Below are 21,859 nucleotides of genomic sequence, written 5' to 3' on the forward strand. Positions count from 1 at the left end.
CTTCAAAACAGTGATCTGTATAGCCAGTGAATTACAAGTTATGACATCTAGTCGAGAGTGGCATGGTGGTGTAGTGGTTAGCACAGTCTCCTCACAGCAAGAAGGTTCTGGGTTTGAGCCCAGTGGCTGATGGGGGCCTTTCTGTGTGGAGTTTGCATGTTCTCCCCGTGTCTGCATGGGTTCCCTCCGGGTACTCCGGTTTCCCCCACAGTCCAAAGACATGCAGGTTAGGTTAATTGGTGGCTCTAAATTGACCATAGGTGTGAGTGTAAGTGTGAATGGTTGTTTGTCTCTACAGTGGTGCTTGAAAGTTTGTGAACCCTTTAGAATTTTCTATATTTCTGCATAAATATGACCTAAAACATCATCAGATTTTCACACAGGTCCTAAAAGTAGATAAAGAGAACCCAATTAAACAAATGAGACAAAAAATATTATACTTGGTCATTTATTTATTGAGGAAAATGATCCAATATTACATATCTGTGACAGGCAAAAGTATGTGAACCTCTAGGATTAGCAGTTAATTTGAAGGTTAAATTAGAGTCAGGTGTTTTCAATCAATGGGATGACAATCAGGTGTGAGTGGGCACCCTGTTTTATTTAAAGAACAGGGATCTATCAAAGTTTGATCTTCACAACACATGTTTGTGGAAGTGTATCATGGCACGGACAAAGGAGATTTCTGAGGACCTCAGAAAAAGCATTGTTGATGCTCATCAGGCTGGAAAAGGTGACAAAACCATCTCTAAAGAGTTTGGATGCCAACAATCCACAGTCAGACAGATTGTGTACAAATGGAGGAAATTCAATACCATTATTACCCTCCCCAGGAGTGATCGACCAACAAAGATCACTCCAAGAGCAAGGTGTGTAATAATCAGCGAGGTCATAAAGGACTCCAAGGTAACTTCTAAGCAACTGAAGGCCTTGCTCACATTGGCTAATGTTAATGTTCATGAGTCCACCATCAGGAGAACACTGAACAACAATGGTGTGCATGGCAGGGTTTCAAGGAGAAAGCTACTGCTCTCCAAAAATAACATTGCTGCTCGTCTGCAGTTTGCTAAAGATCACGTGGACAATCCAGAAGGCTATTGGAAAAATGTTTTGTGGACAGATGAGACCAAAATATAACTTTTTGGTTTAAATGAGAAGCGTTATGTTTGGAGAAAGGAAAACCCTGCATTCCAGCACAAGAACCTTATCCCATCTGTGAAACATGGTGGTGGTAGTATCATGGTTTGAGCCTGTTTTGCTGCATCTGGGCCAGGACGGCTTGCCATCACCGATGGAACAATGAATTCTGAATTATATCAGCGAATTCTAAAGGAAAATGTCAGGACATCTGTCCATGAACTGAATCTCAAGAGAAGGTGGGTTATGCGGCTAGACAATGACCCTAAACACACAAGTCATTCTACCAAAGAATGGTTAAAGAAGAATAAAGTTAATGTTTTGGAATGGCCAAGTCAAAGTCCTGACCTTAATCCAATGGAAATGTTGTGGAAGGACCTGAAGCGAGCAGTTCATGTGAGGAAACCCACCAACATCCTAGAGTTGAAGCTGTTCTGTATGGAGGAATGAGCTAAAATTCCTCCAAGCGGGTGTGCAGGACTGATCAACAGTTACCGGTAACGTTTAGCTGCAGTTATTGCTGCACAAGGGGGTCACACCAGATACTGAAAGCAAAGGTTCACATACTTTTGCCACTCACAAATATGTGATATTGGATCATTTTCCTCAATAAATAAATGACCAAGTATAATATTTTTGTCTCATTTGTTTAACTGGGTTCTCTTTATCTACTTTTAGGACTTGTGTGAAAATCTGATGATGTTTTAGGTCATATTTATGCAGAAATATAGAAAATTCTAAAGGGTTCACAAACTTTCAAGCACCACTGTATGTGTCAGCCCTGTGATGATCTGGTGACTTGTCCAGGGTGGACCCCACCTCTCGCCCATAGTCAGCTGGGATAGGCTCCAGCTTGCCAACAGCCCTGCACAGGATAAGCGGTTAGGGATAATGGATGGATGGATGGACATCTAGTCAAATGCAGCATATCTGGTAGAAAATTTCACCATATGAAATGGTTTCTACGGGCCGCCACACATTTTTGTGTGTGTGTGTGTGTGTGTGTGTGTGTGTGTGTGTGTGTGTGTGTGTGTAAAGAGAGACTATGGGGAAAGGAACTGTTAAAAAGAGAGAATGGCAGGTGTGAGGAGAAAATTCTGCCACTGAGAGCAAAGAACTTTCAGCTAGATGACTAGTTGGGGTATTGCAGAATTTTTTTTAGCAATAGCTTATGTGTTCGTACCAAATTGCCTTTCTCAGTCCCTGCAGAACATGTGTATCAGTACAGATGATAGCTCTGCTTCTCTTTGTGTCTGTGCTTTAAGACAGTGTGAGTGTAAAGTGTCATGACTGAGAATACTTTTGTGAGCCGCTTCAGTCTGTCTCTGTTCAGGTCGGCTCTTCTCCATAGCAGAGGTTCCATGTTCAATGTGAAGCTCTGTAAGCTCACAGTCTCTCCCTACAATCTTTATAATGCTTGCTTCTCTCTTATTCAGGCTCAGTTCCTGAGTCTGTCACTTAGGCAGAGTGCCTTTCTTTCTCATATTTTTGTTGCTTTCTCTCATTCATCATTTTTCACCTTTCTCATCCTTTCACAGTGGGGGACCTAGGGGAATAAGTGAGTTGTAATTATCATGTTGGTTGGTTCACTTGGGTCAGTCTGATTTGTGGCTTTGGATGGACTGCATGCAGGAATCAGAGCTCCCGCTGGGACTCAGCTTCATTGCATTTTTTTTTTTGAGCCGTCATTCTTTCTTTGTACCTGAGAATAATACACACTACCTCCTCCTGGGCCTTCCTCTTCTGTCCTGCTCACTGTACTGTAATAACTGGATTGGTGTGAAAACAGAAGCAGGAAGCAGGAGAACAGTCGAACTGGATGAGGTCTAAAGCAGCCATAGCACCTGCTATAGTGGAGTTACTCTTGTAACATTTTTTTTATTTCCTGAGCTTGGCATCTATCCTCCTAAATTCGGGGGGGGGACGACACACACAGAAAGCAAGCCTGAGGAGAATAGAGCACCCTCATGAGCAGAATGTTGCCAGTAAACACAAAGAGCATTACTGACATCTGCTGTTAGGCTGAGAGAATTGCATGCATTTGAGACTTTACTTTAGGTTTTCTGATGTAAAGGCCCGGTCACACAGCACTCCGCGTCTATATCACGTACAAAAAGATACAAAAATCTGGTGGACGTGGTCGTAAGTGGTAATTTTTGGTCAATTTTGGCTTTGCCGTGCTTTGTACGGGGTATGGCCGTCGGCGGCTGTTTCACTGCTGCAGCACTGCCAAATCACGGGTAACCGCGGCTCAGCGTCGTTGGAAGAGCGGCTTGCTGCGCATATAAAAGCGGTAGGATATGTTGAGCCTGTATCAGTTGGTTCTGTTGGTGCTGGAGCATTAAGATGAGGACATCACAGCGTTGAGGGTTCATGTTCACCCCTTGACATCTAGACTGCAAGTGCCGAGGTCTCAGAAAATTACGGTATTTACATGCCGCAAATCAGAAGTGATGCAGAAGTGATTAGACAGTGATCAATCGAATTTAGAACTTGTTTGAGACGTCGTTTAACGGGCTTAGACAGTGCTATGTACGCGGAAAAATCCATTTCTCAGTTATAAGCCGCTAAACACATGCTATATCCCGTAATACCAACGCGTAACACCCGTCCGATGACCGTGCTCTGCCCGTGATAGACCGCCAAACTTTCGCGTCTTACCACGTCTCCCCAAGTTTTAATAACGGCCGGGACACTGATTATCACGTGTTTTTCACCTGTGTTGCACGTCTTTACCACGTGTGCCGGCCGTGGTTGTCCGCGGTCTAAAGTTTTGAGCAGTCCAAAACTTTTTGCCGCGTCCGACGCCGTTCCGATTTTCCCCTGCGTCCTGTCACGTCTGTATATCGACTGTAACACGTCTTAACTTCGACATCAACACGAACAATATCGTCTGCTTCACGGGAGAGCACTTTTTGACGGGTTTTGGCCGTGATAAAGCCGTAAAGCGCTGTGTGACCGGGCCTTTAGGTAGTGATGGAATGTAATGCCGCTTTTCCACTACCAACGCGGCTGAGTTGGGCTGAGCCGTGCCGTGCTGAGTCGAGCTGAGTGGGGCTGTTGGAGTTACATTTCGACTACAACCGCGCTGAACCATGCTGGCTGGAAGTGGGTGGACACATTGGGTGGAGTTAGCGAAAGTGGGTGGACGTCACGTGATGTCATTAGGCGGCGCAAACAGTGACATCAGTGACCTTTTAAGCGATAGTCTCACGACCCGGATAGTAAACAATAAACATGGAGGACATGGAGTCGTTAGTGTTGCTGGTCTTGGTGCTGTGGCTTGTTGTCACCGACAACGCCAACAGATACTGGCAAGAGCGTATAGATGAGGCGAGGCGCATAAGGCTTCAGAAATTCTCGTAATTCGTAATTCTTCTTCTTCCGGGTTTACGGTGTTTACAGATCCCGGCATGCTCGTGGGGCGTGTGTGGGCATGTGAGGACACTCCTCCTCACCAATCAGTGCACAGGGGAGTGTCTCCTCACGCCCCTAGCCCCACTCGGCTCGGTTTGGCTCACTTCAGCCCCACTCCAAAACCGTGCGAGTTTTGGGTGCTGAGCAGGGCTGAAGCGAGCTGAGTCGTGCTGCTCTGAGGTAGTCGAAACGCGAGCCGTGTCGGGCTGAAGTGAGCTGAAAAAGGGTAGTGGAAAAGGGCCATAAGTGTGAATGGTTGTTTGTGTCTCTGTGTCAGCCCTGTGATGACCTGGCGACTTGTCCAGGGTGTACCCCGCCTCTCGCCCATAGTCAGCTGGGATAGGCTCCAGCTTGCCTGCGACCCTGTAGAACAGGATAAAGCGGCTAGAGATAATGGATGGATGGAAGGTAATGATGGCAGAAGTGAAGCCTATCTGGGAGAAAGGCTGTGGAAATGTATTCAGTTATTTGAAAAACACTACTCATTTTAGATAAGAGTTGTTTTAACCATCCTAGCTTTTCAAGCACTTGATTCCAGTTACAGTCGCCATATTTGGGACCAAATTTCTGGCTTCCTAGCTACATGAAAGTAACTAGAGGTGAGGGATGGCTAAAATTAACTCACCATACTAGACAAGAATAAAAAGTACAAAAAAAAGCAGATTATATAGGCTATGACAGGCTATGATCTTTATATACTTCCCTAATATATATATATACTACTAGTCAAAAGTTTGTACATGCCTTTTCATTCATAGGTTTTTCTGTATTTTGACTATTTTCTGCATTGTATAACACTACTGAAGACATCAAAACTATCAAATAACATATGGAACATGTATTGAATTATGTGCTAAATAAAAGTGTTTTGAAAAACTAAATATATTTTAGATTCTTCAAAGTAGCCACTGTTTACCTTGATGACACTTTGTACACTATTAGCATTATCTTAACCAGCTTCATGAGGTAGTCACCTGGAATGCTTTTCAATTAACAGGTATGCCTCATCAAAAGTTAATTAGTGCAATTTGTTGCCTTTTTAATGTGTTTGAGATCAAACAGTAAATAGTAAATAATAAAAAATACAGTAAATAGCCCGATTCCACAACTGTAGTAATCCATATTATGTCAAGAACCACTCAAGTAAGTAATTTTGCATTAATTTGAAAATGCATTCAATTTTCCCCAAGACCTTGTATTGAAACAGGATCTCATATTGTCTTCTCCCAAAGACTTCCAATAAGGTTAAGGTCAGGACTCTGTGGTGGCCAATTCATTGTGAAAATGATTCCTCACGCTCCGTGAACCACTCTTTCACTATCTGAGCTCTAATTTTATGCCCATGTCATCAGCGAAGAAAAAAATCCATTGATGTGATAACCGGGTCATTCAGTACATTCAGGTCGTCAGCTGACTTCATTTTATTGCCACATAACGTTGCTGAGACTCGACCTGACCAACTGAAGAAACCTCAGATCATAACACTGTCTCCAGAGGCTTGTACAGTGGCCACTATGCATGATGGATGTACAGTATCACTTCATGTGTTTCCCTTCTTACCCTGACACACCCATCACTCTGGACCAGGATAAATCTGGACTCATCAAACCATATGACCTTTTTCAATTGCTTCAGAGTCCAAACTTGATGCTCCCAAGAAAACTGAAGTCTTTTTTTTTTTATTAGCCTTACTAACAAGTGCTTTTCTTATGGATACACACAGCTGTTTAGTCCTAATCCTGTCAGTTCTCATTACATTCTGAGTGTGGAAATGCTCTTGCTTTTAATATTAAACCTAGCCATGAGTTCTTCTGTCAATTTTTTTTTTTTACAATTATACTTCACCGAGTGTTTAAATGATCTCTGATCATGGTCAGTCAAGAGTTTTGTTTTTTTTTTCCAACCACATTTCTTCCATGAAGTTGATGGTTCTCCACTATTCTTCCAGGTTTTAATACTGCGTTGGACAGTTCTTAACCCAATTCCAGTCATTTCAGTAATCTTCTTAGTTGTTTTCTTTGCTTGGTGCAGGCCAATAATTTGACCCTTTGAAACACAGTAACATCTTTATGAAGACGATGGGATCTGTCTTTTGACAGAGATATTACAGAAATGAGAAGCTACTCACTGCATCAGTTTGGGTTAAAAGAATTGTTGCCAGCGGAAACACATTAATCACTGCAGTAATGATCCAATCAAAGGCTCTTAAGTGTTTCCTTATTTAAATCCAAATAAAATTTAGTAAAAAGGGTTAGAAAAAATCCACCTTTTGGTGAAGGAGCTTCATCTCACACTGATAAATGAGAAAAATTCAACCTTTTAATTGAAAAAATTTATTCAGAGAAAAACAAATCCCTCATCAAGGAATAATTATTTTCAACAAAAACATATGTGCTGTTATTATTAGCACCCCTGGAAATTATAGTGGACACAATGTAACTGAAGCATGTTTCCCATTTAAATTGTACATTTATGTACATGCACATAGCCATCCATCAACATGGGAAAGATAAGACAACACAAACCAAATGAGGGAGAAGTGTGTTGACCTTCATAAGGCAGGGTATGGTTATTAAAAAAAAAAAAAAAAGCTATTTCTCTGAAAATGTCAATTTCTACTGTTAGGGCAATAATAAAAAAGTGGACACCAACTGGAACTGTTACAAACTTGCCTGGAAGAAAAACCAATATTATTTTGCCCCCATGTACCACGAGAAGGAGGGTAAGAGAGGGAAAAAAAAATCCCCAAGGATCACTGTTGGTGAATTACAAGAAAAAGTAAAATCTTGGGATTTCAAGTCTCCAAAACCACCATCAGACTCCACCTCCATGCCAACAAATTATTTGGAAGGCATGCCAGAAAAAATCCTTTTCTCTCAGTTAACCACGAACATAAGTGTCTAAAGTTTGCGAAATGACTGTGCCCGGAACTGTGTTCTGTAGTCTGATGTAGCAAAAATAGAGCTTTCTGGCGATAAACACTCAAGGTGGGTTTGGTGTAAAAAAAATAAAAATAAATGATGACTATAATGAAAAGAACCCGATCCCAGCTGTAAAATATGATGGAGGTTCTGTGATGTTTTGGGGATGTTTTTTTTCTCCAAAGGTCCTGGAAATATTGTTAGGGTACATGGCATCATGGACTCCATGAAATACCGGGACATTTTAAATCTAAATCTGGCTGCCTCTCACGGGAAACTAAAACTGGGTCATCATTCGATCTTCCAGCAGGAAAATGACCCAAAGCATATGTCCAAATCAACACAAAAATGGTTCGCTGACCACAGAATCAAGCTTCTGCCCTGGCCATCTCAATCCCCTGACCTGAACCCTGTTGAAAACCTGTGGGGTGAGCTGAAGAGAAGAGTGCACAAGAGAGGGCTGAGGACCCTGGATGATGTGGAGAGAGTGAGTGTGTAAAGAGGAATGGTCTCAGATGCCCTGTTCTGTATCTCCAACCTTATAAAATGTTATAGGAGAGACTCCGTTTTGTTTTAATAGCAAAGGGAGGTTGGACACAGTATTAAATGCAGGGGTGCCAGTAATAGTGGAATATGTTTTTGTTGAAAATAAATAATTATTTCTTAATGAGGAGTTAGTTTTTCTCTGAATAAATTTATTTCAAATAAAGGTCAGATTTTTCTCTCTTTTTTTTTCAGTGTGAGATGAAGCAATTTCACCAAAAGGTGGATTTTTTTAACTCATCCATTATTCGTAATCACCTATCCTGTGCAGGGTCACAGGCAAGCTGGAGCCTATCCCAGCTGACTACGGGCGAAAGGCGGGGTACACCCTGGACAAGTCGCAAGATCATCGCAGTGCGACACATAGACACAAACAACCATTCACACTCACATTCACACCTACAGTCAATTTAGAGTCACCAATTAGCCTAACCACGGGCGATTGCTCTAAGACAACGAGGGAGGCTCAGCCTCTTCTAAAAATGACAAACATCATGTAGGATGAATTGTGCTAGGCTTATGTTATAGCCGACCTTATAACATTGCTATTTCAGATCCAGAATCATAGAAATATATGTGCTCAACCCAACTACAGTGCGAAGTCATTCCGTTATAACTTTCCCCAGTTCGCCTAATGTGTGCGTGAGTTTTTCCCCCTCGTGACAGCGCGATGCAGCCCAGCCTCAGTGGACTTCAATGGCATTTGGGAGCTATGCGCTTTCAATCTCAAAATGCAAGACGATTATTGGACAAATACTGCGAAAACGCCCGCCCACGGACTCCCAGCCTCACAGTGGGAGGGACATAGCAAAGCTTTCCGTGAGGAGACTGGTGATTGGTGAAAGCGGCCGGATATTTTCTTTGATTGACAGCTCATTTCAAATATAGACAGGCAGCGGTGAATTTCAGTTCAGTCCCATGCGGATTCGCAAGTGCTGTGGTGTATTGTAAGAGATCAGCTTACATTTCGATTTCATTCATTACATACGGTTTCTACCAGCTTTTTTAGTTTGTATATATTTTCATTGTAAATAAAGTGTAAATATAGTGTTGTCAAGTTTGCTATCTTAGTTCCAGAAATTTCGTTTATTTGAGTGACTGAACTTGAACTTGAGGGGGCTAGTCAGCTAGCAAGAAAGCTGCGCATGGATGCCAAGCATTGCTGATTTAATTTTGGCGAAGCCATTTGCCAGTCTTCCTTTCGAAGAAAAAATCAAAATTAAAGAGCAGGGTAGACCAACGCCTCAAACTGACTTGGTGAAAAAGGTAGGGAATAATACTCGTTCCATTCAGCTCTCCTGGTACGAGAAAGTGAATTGGCTAACAGCAAGTGACCCACATCAATATAAAATGTTAAAATATACCCCCCCAACACCACCATCATGTATATTGGACAGTAGGCTAATGGGCCAAAAGAACCTGTTATTTCAGTTTGTGACCCTGCCAACAATCAGCCAGATCAGAGGCAAGAGTATGGGCAAAATTGATGTGTTTTTTCTTTTTTCTTTTAAAATCTGGAAATATCGTAACCGACCAGCCTCCCCTGTTTGAAAGACTACCAGCTGCCACTGAGCCTAACCTGCATGTCTTTGGACTGTGGGGGAAACCGGAGCACCCAGAGGAAACCCACACAGACAGAACATGCAAACTCCATACAGAAAGGCCCCCATCGGCCACTGGGCTTAAACCCAGAGCCTTCTTGCTGTGAGGCGACAGTGCTAACCACTACACCACCATGCCGCCCTTAATCCATGTTTATAAGTGTAAAGTCATTGGATATTATTTGTCAAGTGGATATATCCACTGGACTAGTTAGAAATAGTGTTTCATCTGTGATAGCGAAATGACACAGGATTATGTCTCTTTCCAGGGGAAGGACCCTCTCTATGCCAAGATCTGCAAAGGAAAGAAGTGAAGGATCATGGGAAGACTGCACATAACTGAACAGTGCTCAGGAGGGAGCAAGAGACCAAACCCTTAGGGCTGGTGTGTGTGTGTGTGTGTGTGTGTGTGTGTGTGTGTGTGTGTGTGTGTGTGTGTGTGTGTGTGTGTGCGCGTGTGTGTCTGTCTCCCCGGTTGCATGAGAGTGGATGGTATTCAGAGCTCACCTGTGATGGATCACTCCAGCCTTCTTGGCCTTCAGTCCCCCTCTGGATCTCACTCTGTCTGGAGAACTGCAGACTGGACGCTCCGCTCTTCTTTTTGTCCCTCCATCGAGCTCTTTGTTTCTGTCACACAGTGTTTCCTCCACTCATAAACTGAAAGTGGAATATTAAACACAGATTATGATAATGTTCACACACTGTCTTTTTGCTCACTCTGTGTCATTCTTTCGCTCTCTCTTTCTGTCTTACTCTTATGCCCTCTAGCCAATGTAGTATGAGTGCAAACATTGAGAGGTGCCTCATTCCATTGTACACACCTCTCTCTCTCTCTCTCTCTCTCTCAAGTGAGAGTTCAAGAAATCACTGCTTCATAATCCTGCCTAATCCCAGTCTCTGCACTGTCATCTCTCTGCGTAGTCAAGGCCAAAGCAATCGACTACAGAGTAATCTATTTGATCCATCCGTAGGATTATGTGATTCATCTATTTGGGTTTGTTTGGTTTCGCTCCCCGATCTATTTGAAATTCTGCTGCTAGAGAGCTATGCAGAAATGGGAAAAAAAGAGACTTCGTCTTTCTCTGTGGACCTTTCAGACAGAGATCTGACTCAAGGAAGTGACTTTGCCAAAATTTCTCTTTCTCTCTCTTTCTTTTTGTTGCGGGAAAGCCTTCCGAGCAGCTCTTACGGAGAAGACATTGCGACGGAGTGGACGTTGCCAAAACAAGCTGAACCTGTGACTGAACTGTTCCTTCTCTATAGCTTTTGTACAATACTAATAAGACAAAAAAAAAAAGACATTGAAAACGGGATTTTTATTTTATAAGTCAGTGGAGCCCTTGAGGCCGATTTGAGACGTGTTTAAAGGATAAACATGGCTTTAAGGCATCAGATCATTGGTTTGCCAAACTCATTTTGTAAATAACAATAATGCTGATGATGATGATAATAGTGTTCATTCTTTCTGCCGGACCTCTGTGCCATAAAATAGGCAGGCTTAAGTGATGCAAGCTCAACGTGGAACCCAAGCAATATCTACATTTGTCCAGAATTCCCCTCTGTGGTTTACATTGCTGTTAACGACTGTGCATGTTCGGTTTACTTAACAATGTGGCGCACATCTTTTGGGTACAGTGAAGTAAAACAGGCACTTAAAATACCTTAAGTGTCAGAGCACAAGGCTCATTATAAGATAATTATAAGATAATTATAAGATAATTGAGCAAGTATAGGCTGACACGCTCTCTCCAATAGATAAACATTAAAGTGTTGTAAATAACTGGGAGCAAGTGATTGTGTTTCTTGAAATTTAAAATGTCATAATTGATCCTTAAACTCATTCTGAAAGGATCCAAAATTTCCAATATCAATGAAGTTGATTCATTTCCAAAGTGTGTATGTTTTTTTTTAATTAATCATTAAAAATAATTAAGCAATGAATCTTGCTACTGCATTTAAAACTAAACCAACAGCAGAATGTGCAGAGCTTATCTGACTGACTGGGTCACTTGCAAATAATCTTGTGGTATTTTAGTGCAGTCTGGTCTCATTCTCAAGCTGTCTTGCCATGTGGGTTGCTCTTTAAATGTTTTTTTTTTTTTTTAAATGCTTTCTGTGTCACCACGCATGCTGGCGCAACCACAAAACATGCATGACCTCATTCATTTACATTGCATTCCCAAACACACCCACCAACCCACCCACATACACACTCGCTCACACTCATTCCTGTGTAAATCAAACTTCTTGTCCATTTCTGGAAAAATGCCTTTCATTTCACAATAGGTACACCAAAAACAAAGAGCACATCACTCACAACTGTCTGTTATCTTTTAATCTGAAATCAAACCAAGATCAAAGCCTGCTCGTGACATTTTGGTGTGTGTGTGTGTATATATTTGTGTGTGTGTGTGTGTGTGTGTGTGTGTGTGTGTAAGAGAGAAACATGAGCAGCCCATTTTCCTTGTCCTTCATTACCTGTAATGACTAATACTCCCTATTTTATGGCCAGAGTCCTGTTTTAATCTGAGAGCCATTTTGGCCCTTTAAAGTTCATAAACTACATTTGGGATATAAAAAAGCAGATTGTGAGGCCAGGAGAAGAGAGGGAGGATCATAAATGCTTTGATTATGTTTCTAGACCTATTTTAACTTTACCTCAGCTAATGGTTTGTTAATGTAAAAGGACGTCTTATTTTTATCTCAATGAAGATGACATTCTACAGTGGATTTTTAGGAGATTTCTTTCTTTTTTTTTTTCAATTTACATATCCCACCATGTAATAATGTACCAATAAACACATGAACAAATTATACCTTGTTATTTTCTTCAATAAATTTCATTAATCATTCACTTTCTTTCCAGCTGCTTATCCATTGCAGGTCAGGGGTGACCTGGAGCTAATCCCAGCTGACTTCTGGTGAGAGGCAGGGTACACCCTGGATAGATTGTTTGCACTTGCGTCACGAATCTCCCATGATGTTGTCCGATTTTGTTGTGTCCGCCATCTTTGGGGTATAGCATCCATGGCGACCGAGGAGAGTACATTGGCGAACTGTAATTTTTCGCTAATATATCACAAATTGAGTAATCATGACAAAGTCAGATACCGGGAAAAGATAAAAGAATGTTCAGGGGTGGATCCATACAGCAATGCTGTAGAGTATGAAGACGATGTACGGATGTGGCCGAGTGTGAATTACACAGACATTGTGAATTACCTGGTGTTAACTACTAGCTTCGTCACTGGGAAGCAGATGAAAGCATACAAAAGTTTAGCGCAAGTTTACTGTAAGGATCTAGTAGGTTCCTGATGTGGGCAAATGTTACACAAAACACAAACCAAAAAAACCAACCTAATTATTGATGTCTTCTAAGGCAACATTTTACCGAGCTCATCTGCCTACATTTCACGGAGGCTTTGTGCTATGCATTTGTAACTGCAATATAAATTGGAGTAGCGCTTACATACTTAGAGTATGTCGCATCTTTATATATATTTTGTCTATGGTTCACATAAACGGTAGAAATATAAACTTACCCTTTACGAAATGATCTGCACATATGCGTACATATTTGTAGCTGGTCTCTTTTATGTTCGATCTGTTCAGATTTGCAAGCCACTGTCTCTGTCGTCTACGGGTTAGATCTTCCATTTGGGGTCTTTCTCGCATTTTAACAGTGGGTAAACTAAACAATCTGACTTCAGCCTCAGCAGAATTGTTCGAGCAGCCGATAACTGCGCAAATTTGCGGCATTTTGTATTAAGGTACTTGTTGCTACGCATTTGTTATTCCACAAAGATGGCGGATACAGCTAAATCAGAGAGGGTCATGGGACATGTGACGTCATGTGCAAACGGTCTATAGGTCGCCAATTTATCACGGGGCAAACAACCATTCACACTCGCATTTAGGTAGCCAGTTGATCAAATCTGCATTTCTTTGGAGTGTGGGAGGAAACTTCATGTAGGTGAATTCTACAGAAAGATCCCAGTCAACCGGCAGGTTCAAACCCAGAACCTGTTTGTTGTGAGGCAACAGGGTGAATCAATGCACCACCGTGCTGCCCTATAAGAAGAAGCCTTTATTTGTCACATGCACGCTCAAGCACAGTGAAATTCGTCCTCTACATTTAACCCATCTGAAGCAGTGAACACACATATGCACACACACACAAGCAATGAGCACATACACATACCCAGAGCAGTGGGCAGCCATGCTACAGCACCCGGGGAGCAGTTGCGGGTTAGGTGCTTTGCTCAAGGGCACTTCAGCCCAAGGCTACCCCATGTTAACCTAAACGCATGTCTTTGGACTATGCGGAAAACCGGAGCACCCAGAAGAAACCCACGCAGACATGTGGAGAACATGCAAACTCCACACAGAAAGACCCCCGTCGGCCACTGGGCTCAAACACAGAACCTTCTTGCTGTGAGGCGGCAGTGGTAACCACTACACCACTATGCATATGGGCAAGTGCTCTCTTCTCAAGTTAACTCTTTCTTTTCAGTCTAGGTATTTGCGCAAGTCAAATGAAAACCTTGTTCATTTATTTGCATTGTTTATTGCAAACAGGTGTCACAAAAGTATGTCACTTCCCTACATAATCACCATTTCTTTCAATGAAAATATTCCAGCACTTTGACTTTAAAGCATTGCTGCTGGTGTACAAATCTCTAAATGGTACAGGGCCCAATTACCTCTCTGATATGTTGCAGCGGCCTAACCCAATCAGATCTACCAGATCGCAACAGAAAAATTTACTATTAAAACCAGTTGTTAAAACAAAGTGTGGTGAAGCAGCTTTTAGCTACTATGCAGTACAGCTATGGAACCAACTGCCAGAGGACATTAAAAATGCTCCTGCTGTTGGCAGCTTCAAATCTAGGTTAAAGACCAAGCTGTTTTCAGATGCTTTCTGTTAAATAATTAATATTTTACATTTTTTATAATCTTTTTCTCTGCATGTTTTAAATTTATTTTAACTTTATTCTATTTTATTCTGCTAGTTTTTTTTTCTCTTTCTCTTTCTCCTTTTTCTTTTTGGCATTTTAATATTTTATTTCTACTATTGTTTAATTCTTATTATTTTCTTTTAATTCTTTTAATTAATTATTTTAGAATAAAGATAAAATTATTTTATGTAATTTTATTTCTCTATTGTTTACTGTTTTTGTTTTTACTTCTGTAAAGCACATTGAACTGCCATTGTGTATGAAATGTGCTATATAAATAAACTTGCCTTGCCTTGCCTAGCACTTAACTTAATGTGTCCAGATTCCTCTAGGGAAACAAAAATACCCTATTCTAATGTATGCTGTACTTTTAAGGTCTTTAGTGTGTAGTACAATCCCCAGAGTACTGGGTACTTCTTTTGGGTAAAGGCAATTTAGAGCAGCATAGACCTTACTGTTTATTTAACAGTGAAATGAACAGTTAAGTACAAAAGTAGTTTAACAAGATTTCACTGATGTGCCTGATGGAGGAGAAAGAAGAATTCTGGAGCAAGTTGATGAAGTGGTTGAAAATATACCAAAAAAGGAAAGAGTGGTAATTGGAGCAGACCTAAATGGGCATGTTGGAGAAGGGAATAGGAGTGATGGGTAGGTATGGAGTGAAGCAGAGAAATATGGAAGGACAGATGGTGGTGGATTTTGCAAAGAGGATGGAAATGGCTGTGGTGAATACACACTTTAAGAAGAAAGAAGAGCACAGAGTAACATATAAGAGGTGGTGTTCTCAGGTGGACTATATTTTATGTTGGAGATGCGATCTGAAGGAGATTGGAGACTGCGAAGTGATAGCAGGGGAGAGTGTAGCTAAGCAGCATTGAATGGTGGTTGGGAGGATGACCTTAGAGGTAAAAAAAAAAATGAGGAAGAAAGAGAAAGCTAAACCAAAAATTAGATGGTGGAAGTTGAAGGAAGAAGACTGTAAGTCAGAATTTAGGGATATGGTGAGACAGACCTTGGATGAAAAGGTATTAAATGATTGGACAACTATGGTAGAAGTGGTGAGGTGAGGGAGACAGCTAGGAAGGTGCTGGGAGTGACATCAGGGCAAGGAAAGGAAGACAAGGATACTTGGTGGCGGAATGAGGAAGTCCAGGAGAGTATCCTTCATTTGCAACCATGTGACCTAAACTGCTTGCATCACTGACTGCCGCCATGTTGGAGGATATACATTATACATAGATATACAGTGGTAAGAGTACAGACTAGAAGGTAAAGAGGAGTTACATTTAGAAGCTTGTTGTCATTTCTCGAATCTATTTTAAAAACAATAATTTTGACTGCTTCAAAAGATAGGTATCTAACACACTATATAACATATTTAATTATAAAAGAGCACTCACCGGGCTAGGAGGCTTCAGTATTCGAGGTAGTGGATTGACATGCATCTTGTTCGATTGACTCTATGATTGTTTGGGAAGAATCTTCAATAATTTTGTGTTTCTTTCTGCGCTCTGTAAGCCTGGCATTTCGAGCTACCACTTTAGTACGATCTTTGATTTTGTTGTGGCCCATATTTTGTGTTGGAGCCCTGGCTGGACCTGTAAAATTATAGAGATCAGCTGGTTTTCTTAATGGAAAGAAAAAGCAATATAAAAGCAGTGTCATCAAAAATTATATACAGCTCTTTTTAAAAGGAAATAATCATAGAAGCCTTTGGTTGTCAGATCATACACTCGATGATCACAGCTTTGTCACGTTTGACAGCGGTGAGTTTCTGCATGACCAGGCTATTAAACGATCCAATATTTCTTATATATTGCAATATTTCATTAATAAGTAGTTCATAGCATTTACCATTGATAAAATGTTCAATACAGACTCATGTGGTTTTTGCTTTCTCATCACTTAGCTCATCCTGGTTTATGTTGACAGCCATTGACGTCTACGCTTCGTGGACAACTCTCGTTTTTTCTCCTTGATTATTTATAATTGGTGGATTTCTAAAGAACTTATAATTCCCCTTGTCTCGAATAGAGTTGTGCCCGCATCCAATTACAGTGCACAGAGTCAGCATAGCAAAGAAACAAGAGGAATTCTTGAGCGTGATAACCTCTCGAGCATATCTTCTATAGTAAATGTGCGCCACGTGAGTTTGTGTATATCCTCCAACATGGCCAACTTCCAGTTCAAAGCCTCATGCATAATTAGCTATGATGTCACGTGCAAATGAAGAATAAGGAGGAAGAAGTTGGCAAAGAAAAACTGGAATAAAAAGAGAGATCAACAGAGCAGACAAGAATATAAGGAAATGTGAAGGAAAGCAAAAGGAGTAGTAGCATAGGCAAAGGAAAAGTAGTATGATGAACTATATGAAAGGTTAGACACTAAGGATGGAGGAAAGGACCTGTACCAATTAGCAAGACAATGAAATCAAGCTGGGAAGGATGTGCAGCAAGTTAGGGTGATAAAGGATACAGATGGAAATGTGCTAATGAGTGAAGAGTGTGTGTTGAGAAGGTGGATGGAGTACTTTCAGAAGCAGATGAATGAAAAAAATGAAAGAGAGAGAGAGAAGGTTGGCCGAGGTGGAGATAATGAATCAGGAAGTACAGCAGATTAGCAAAGAGGAAGTAAGGATAGCTATGAAGAGCAATAAAAGTGGAAAGGCAGTCAGCCCAGGTGATATGTCAGTGGAAGAATTACATTACATGAATGGCATTTAGCAGATGCAGAATCCAGATCCAGAATGACATACAGTGTACTCAGAGAAGCTTGGGGAGCAGTTGGGGGTTAGGTGCCTTGCTCAAGGGCACTTCAGCCATTCCTGTTGGTCCAGGGACTCAAACCAGCAATCTTTTGGTCCCAAAGCTAGGGAGGAGTTCCAGGTACAGTGGTGCTTGAAGGTTTGTGAACCCTTTAGAATTTTCTATATTTCTGCATAAATATGACCGAAAATATTATCAGATTTTCACACAAGTCCTAAAAGTAGATAAAGATAACCCAGTTAAACAAATGAGACAAAAATATTATACTTGGTCATTTATTAATTGAGGAAAATGATCCAATATTACATATCTGTGAGTGGCAAAAGTATGTGAACCTCTAGGATGAGCAGTTAATTTGAAGGTGAAATTAGAGTCAGGTGTTTTCAATCAATGGGATGACAATCAGGTGTGAGTGGGCACCCTGTTTTATTTAAAGAACAGGAATCTATCAAAGTCTGATCTTCACAACACATGTTTGTGGAAGTGCATCATGGCACTAACAAAGGAGAGTTCTGAGGACCTCAGAAAAAGCATTGTTGATGCTCTCAGGCTGGAAAAGGTTACAAAACCATCTCTAAAGAGTTTGGACTCCACCAATCCACAGTCAGACAGACTGTGTACAAATGGAGCAAATTCAAGACCATTGTTAACCTCCCCAGGAGTGGTCGACCAACAAAGATCACTCCAAGAGCAAGGTGTGTAATAGTTGGCAAGGTCACAAAGGACCCCAGGGTAACTTCTAAGCAACTGAAGGCCTCTCTCACATTGGCTAATGTTAATGTTCATGAATCCACCATCAGGAGAACACTGAACAACAATGATGTGCATGTTAGGGTTGCAAGGAGAAAGCCACTGCTCTCCAAAAAGAATATTGCTGCTCATCTGCAGTTTGCTAAAGATCACAAGGACAAGCCAGAAGGCTATTGGAAAAATGTTTTGTGGACGGATGAGACCAAAATAGAACTTTTTGGTTTAAATGAGAAGCGTTATGTTTGGAGAAAGGAAAACACTGCATTCCAGCATAAGAACCTTATCCCATCTGTGAAACATGGTGGTGGTGTTATCATGGTTTGGGTCTGTTTTGCTGCATCTGGGCCAGGATGACTTCCCATCATTGATGGAACAATGAATTCTGAATTATACCAGCAAATTCTAAAGGAAACTGTCAGGACATCTGTCCATGAACTGAATCTCAAGAGAAGGTGGGTCATGCAGCAAGACAACGACCCTAAGCACACAAGTTGTTCTACCAAAGAATGGTTCAAGAAGAATAAAGTTAATGTTTTGGAATGGCCAAGTCAAAGTCCTGACCTTAATCCAATGGAAATGTTGTGGAAGGACCTGAAGCGAGCAGTTCATGTGAGGAAACCCACCAACATCCCAGAGTTGAAGCTGTTCTGTACAGAGGAATGGGCTAAAATTCCTCCTAGCCTGTGTGCAGGACTGATCAACAGTTACCAGAAACGTTTAGTTGCAGTTATTGCTGCACAAGGGGGTCACACCAGATACTGAAAGCAAAGGTTCACATACTTTTGCCACTCACAGATATGTAATATTGGATCATTTTTCTCAATAAATAAATGACCAAGTATAATAGTTTTGTCTCATTTGTTTAACTGGGTTCTCCTTATCTACTTTTAGGACTTGTATGAAAATCTGATGATTTTGGCATTAATCACTAATCTTTTTTATTTTCTCTACAAATAGTTTTCCAGCATCCTTTTCATTTTTTATTGTACTTTCACTTTCGCTTTCCTTTTTCCGCTTTTTTTTTCAGAAGAACACCAAGACCAGAAGCTTTCTTTTTTTCTCCTCCTGCGTAAAGTCCACAAGTGGAGGCCATCCACATCGAATCTGTTTTAATATCAACAGATCTTCGATGAAGGTATGTGAATCCTTTCATCATGGCACACCTTTAGCTTGTTCAGTGTGCTGAGTGTAGGATGTTTAGTCATTCTTCCTTGGTCACTAGTGACAGGTTTATTTGTGATAAGTGCAGATTAGTTAGCTCTCTGATGGAGAAGATTACAGTTTTAGAAGTGTGTATCCAGGCTTTAGAGAAGGCTAGTGAGAACGAGAACAGTGTAGCTTCTGCAGGGGAAAGTCTGGATGTCCTAGGTTAGAGGTGGCCAAACTATGGCCCACGGGTCAACGGCAGCCCGTTGCTCTCTTTTATGTGGCCCGCCATGAATTATACAAATTAAACTGTAATTTGGCCCATTGTCATGTCAGTCTGAGTACATTGCACTTTTTAGTTTCAACACTGGGTGGCGCTGCAATTTTGAGCAAGATTTGTCTCCGCTCTAGACTCTTTGGTTGAGTTACTCACGTTCGCTCACGTTACTGTTTACTTTATTGGTTGTTGCCTTGGAGATGAGCAAAGCACTCAGATGAGCGATTACATGAGCTATCACAGTAACTGACAAAAGATGGAAGTGAAAAGATGAAAAATAGTGAGTGTAGAAAATTTCAGACTAGATGGGAAAATGAATACTTTTTTGTAGAGATTAAGGGAAAATGTGTTTGTTTGATTTGCAAGGAGTCTGTAGCAGTGATGAAAGACTATAATGTTCGAAGACACTATGAAACTAAACATCAGTCATACACTTCATACACTGGCCTGGAGAGGGAGAGAAAAGTCAAACAGATGACAGCTAGCCTGTTAGCGCAACAGCAGCATTTTTTTCATGCCAACAAACTTCAAGAAAACAGCACCAGAGCTAGCTATGAGGTATCTCAACTGATCACTGAGCATGGAAAACCTTTCTTGGATGGTGAATTTGTTAAACACTGCCTCACTAAAGTTGCTGGGATAATGTGTCCAGAGAAGATTCAGGACTTCAGAAATGTGAGTTTGTCCAGACAAACAGTTGCCAGACGAATCAAAGACCCCTCAGCTAACTTGAATCAGCAAGTATCAGACAAGGCAAGAGCATTTGAGTTTTACTCAGTTGCATGTGATGAGAGCACCAATGCTACAGACACAGCGCAGCTGCTGATTTTTTTACGAGGCATCGACATTAACTTTGGCATTACTGAGGAGTTACTTGATCTTAGGAGTCTAAAAGGTACCACAACGGGGAGGGACATTTTTGAGGCTGTATCAGCTGTGATTAATGACATTAACCTGCCCTGGGACAAGCTGTGTGGAGTTACCACAGGTGGGGCTCCAGCAATGACTGGCGAACATAATGGGATGGCCTCTATGGTGTGCAGAAAAGTTTGTGAAAGCGGAGGTGAGGCTGTAAAAATGCACTGCATTATCCACCAGGAAGCACTCTGTGCTAAGACTGTTCAGGTGAATGATGTGATGGACACGGTGGTTAAAACAATCAATCTCATTCATGCAAAGGTACTCAATCACAGACAGTTCCAAACATTTTGTCTGAAGTTGAAGCTGAATATGGAGACATCATCTACCACTCAGATGTGTGCTGGCTCAGTCGCGGCACTGTTCTGCATAGGTTTTACTCACTGAGGTTGGAAAGAACTTAATAAAGTATTCAGACATCATTATGTGTTTAGTAGGCCTATAATTCACATCATATAAAGTAGGCTACTATTGCAACAAAAATACAATGTTTTGCACAGTCTAAAAAACATTGTAACTAGTCTAAAAGACACCTTTAATTTCTATCGGCCCTTGGCGGCTCATATTTTTCTTTATGTGGCCCTCAAGCAAAAAAGTTTGGCCACTCCTGTCCTAGGTGGAGTTAGTAATCCCCCAACTCCGGCATTAGAGCCCTCACAGAGGGGTGAATGGGTAACGATTCAGCGGCATAAGTGTAGAGCCAAAGGTACCACTGAGGCTCGCCCACAGGAGCACCACTCCTCTCTGCTTCACGTGTCGAACAGGTTTGCTCTCCTTAGTGATGCACCTGCTGAGAAACCTGAAAGAGCTCTGGTTATAGGGGACTCTATCATACGGCACATGAAATTAGCTAGGCCTCCAAGATCCTTGAAAAAGCTGTGGCACAGCAGTTATGCTCATATTTACACAGGAATAACATCCATAAAATGTATCAGTCAGGATTTAGACCTCATCATAGCACAGAGACAGCGCTGGTTAAAGTAGTAAATGACCTACTGTGGGCGTCTGATGAGGGCTGTGTCTCGCTGCTTGTGTTATTTGACCTTAGTGCAGCCTTTGATACCACTGATCATTCCATTCTTCTGGATAGACTAGAAAATGTTGTGGGAGTTAAGGGAATAGCCCTTTCCTGGCTCAGCTCTTATTTAACTGATCGCTATCAGTATATTGATGTAAATGGTGATTTTTCTAGACATACTGAGGTAACGTTTGGTGTTCCACAAGGTTCTGTCTTGGATCCACTGCTTTTTTCTTTATATATGTTACCTCTGGGTGATATTATTCGTAAGCATGGTATAAGTTTCCACTGTTATGCTGATGACACACAGTTGTATGTTTCTGCAAAACCAGATGAGAGATACCAACTTAATAGAATTGAGGAATGTGTAAAGGACATTAGACACTGGATGCTTATTAACTTCCTTCT

At 41.3% G+C, this 21,859-nt stretch overlaps 1 protein-coding gene across 4 annotated transcripts in view; it reads left to right on the forward strand.

Moving 5' to 3' along the window:
• The window catches only part of dab1a (DAB adaptor protein 1a), a 309,356-nt gene extending 298,717 nt beyond the window's left edge, over positions 1–10,639 (forward strand). For all 4 annotated transcript variants that reach the window (XM_060917585.1, XM_060917588.1, XM_060917587.1 and 1 more), the window contains one exon: positions 9,889–10,639. In XM_060917585.1, coding sequence (XP_060773568.1) covers positions 9,889–9,933 — 45 coding nt within the window. In that variant the 3' untranslated portion in view covers positions 9,934–10,639. The remainder of the gene's footprint in view (positions 1–9,888) is intronic.
• Positions 10,640–21,859: the final 11,220 nt, after the last annotated feature.

Source organism: Neoarius graeffei, chromosome 3, assembly GCF_027579695.1.
Source record: "Neoarius graeffei isolate fNeoGra1 chromosome 3, fNeoGra1.pri, whole genome shotgun sequence".
NCBI classification, from domain to species: Eukaryota; Metazoa; Chordata; class Actinopteri; order Siluriformes; family Ariidae; genus Neoarius; species Neoarius graeffei.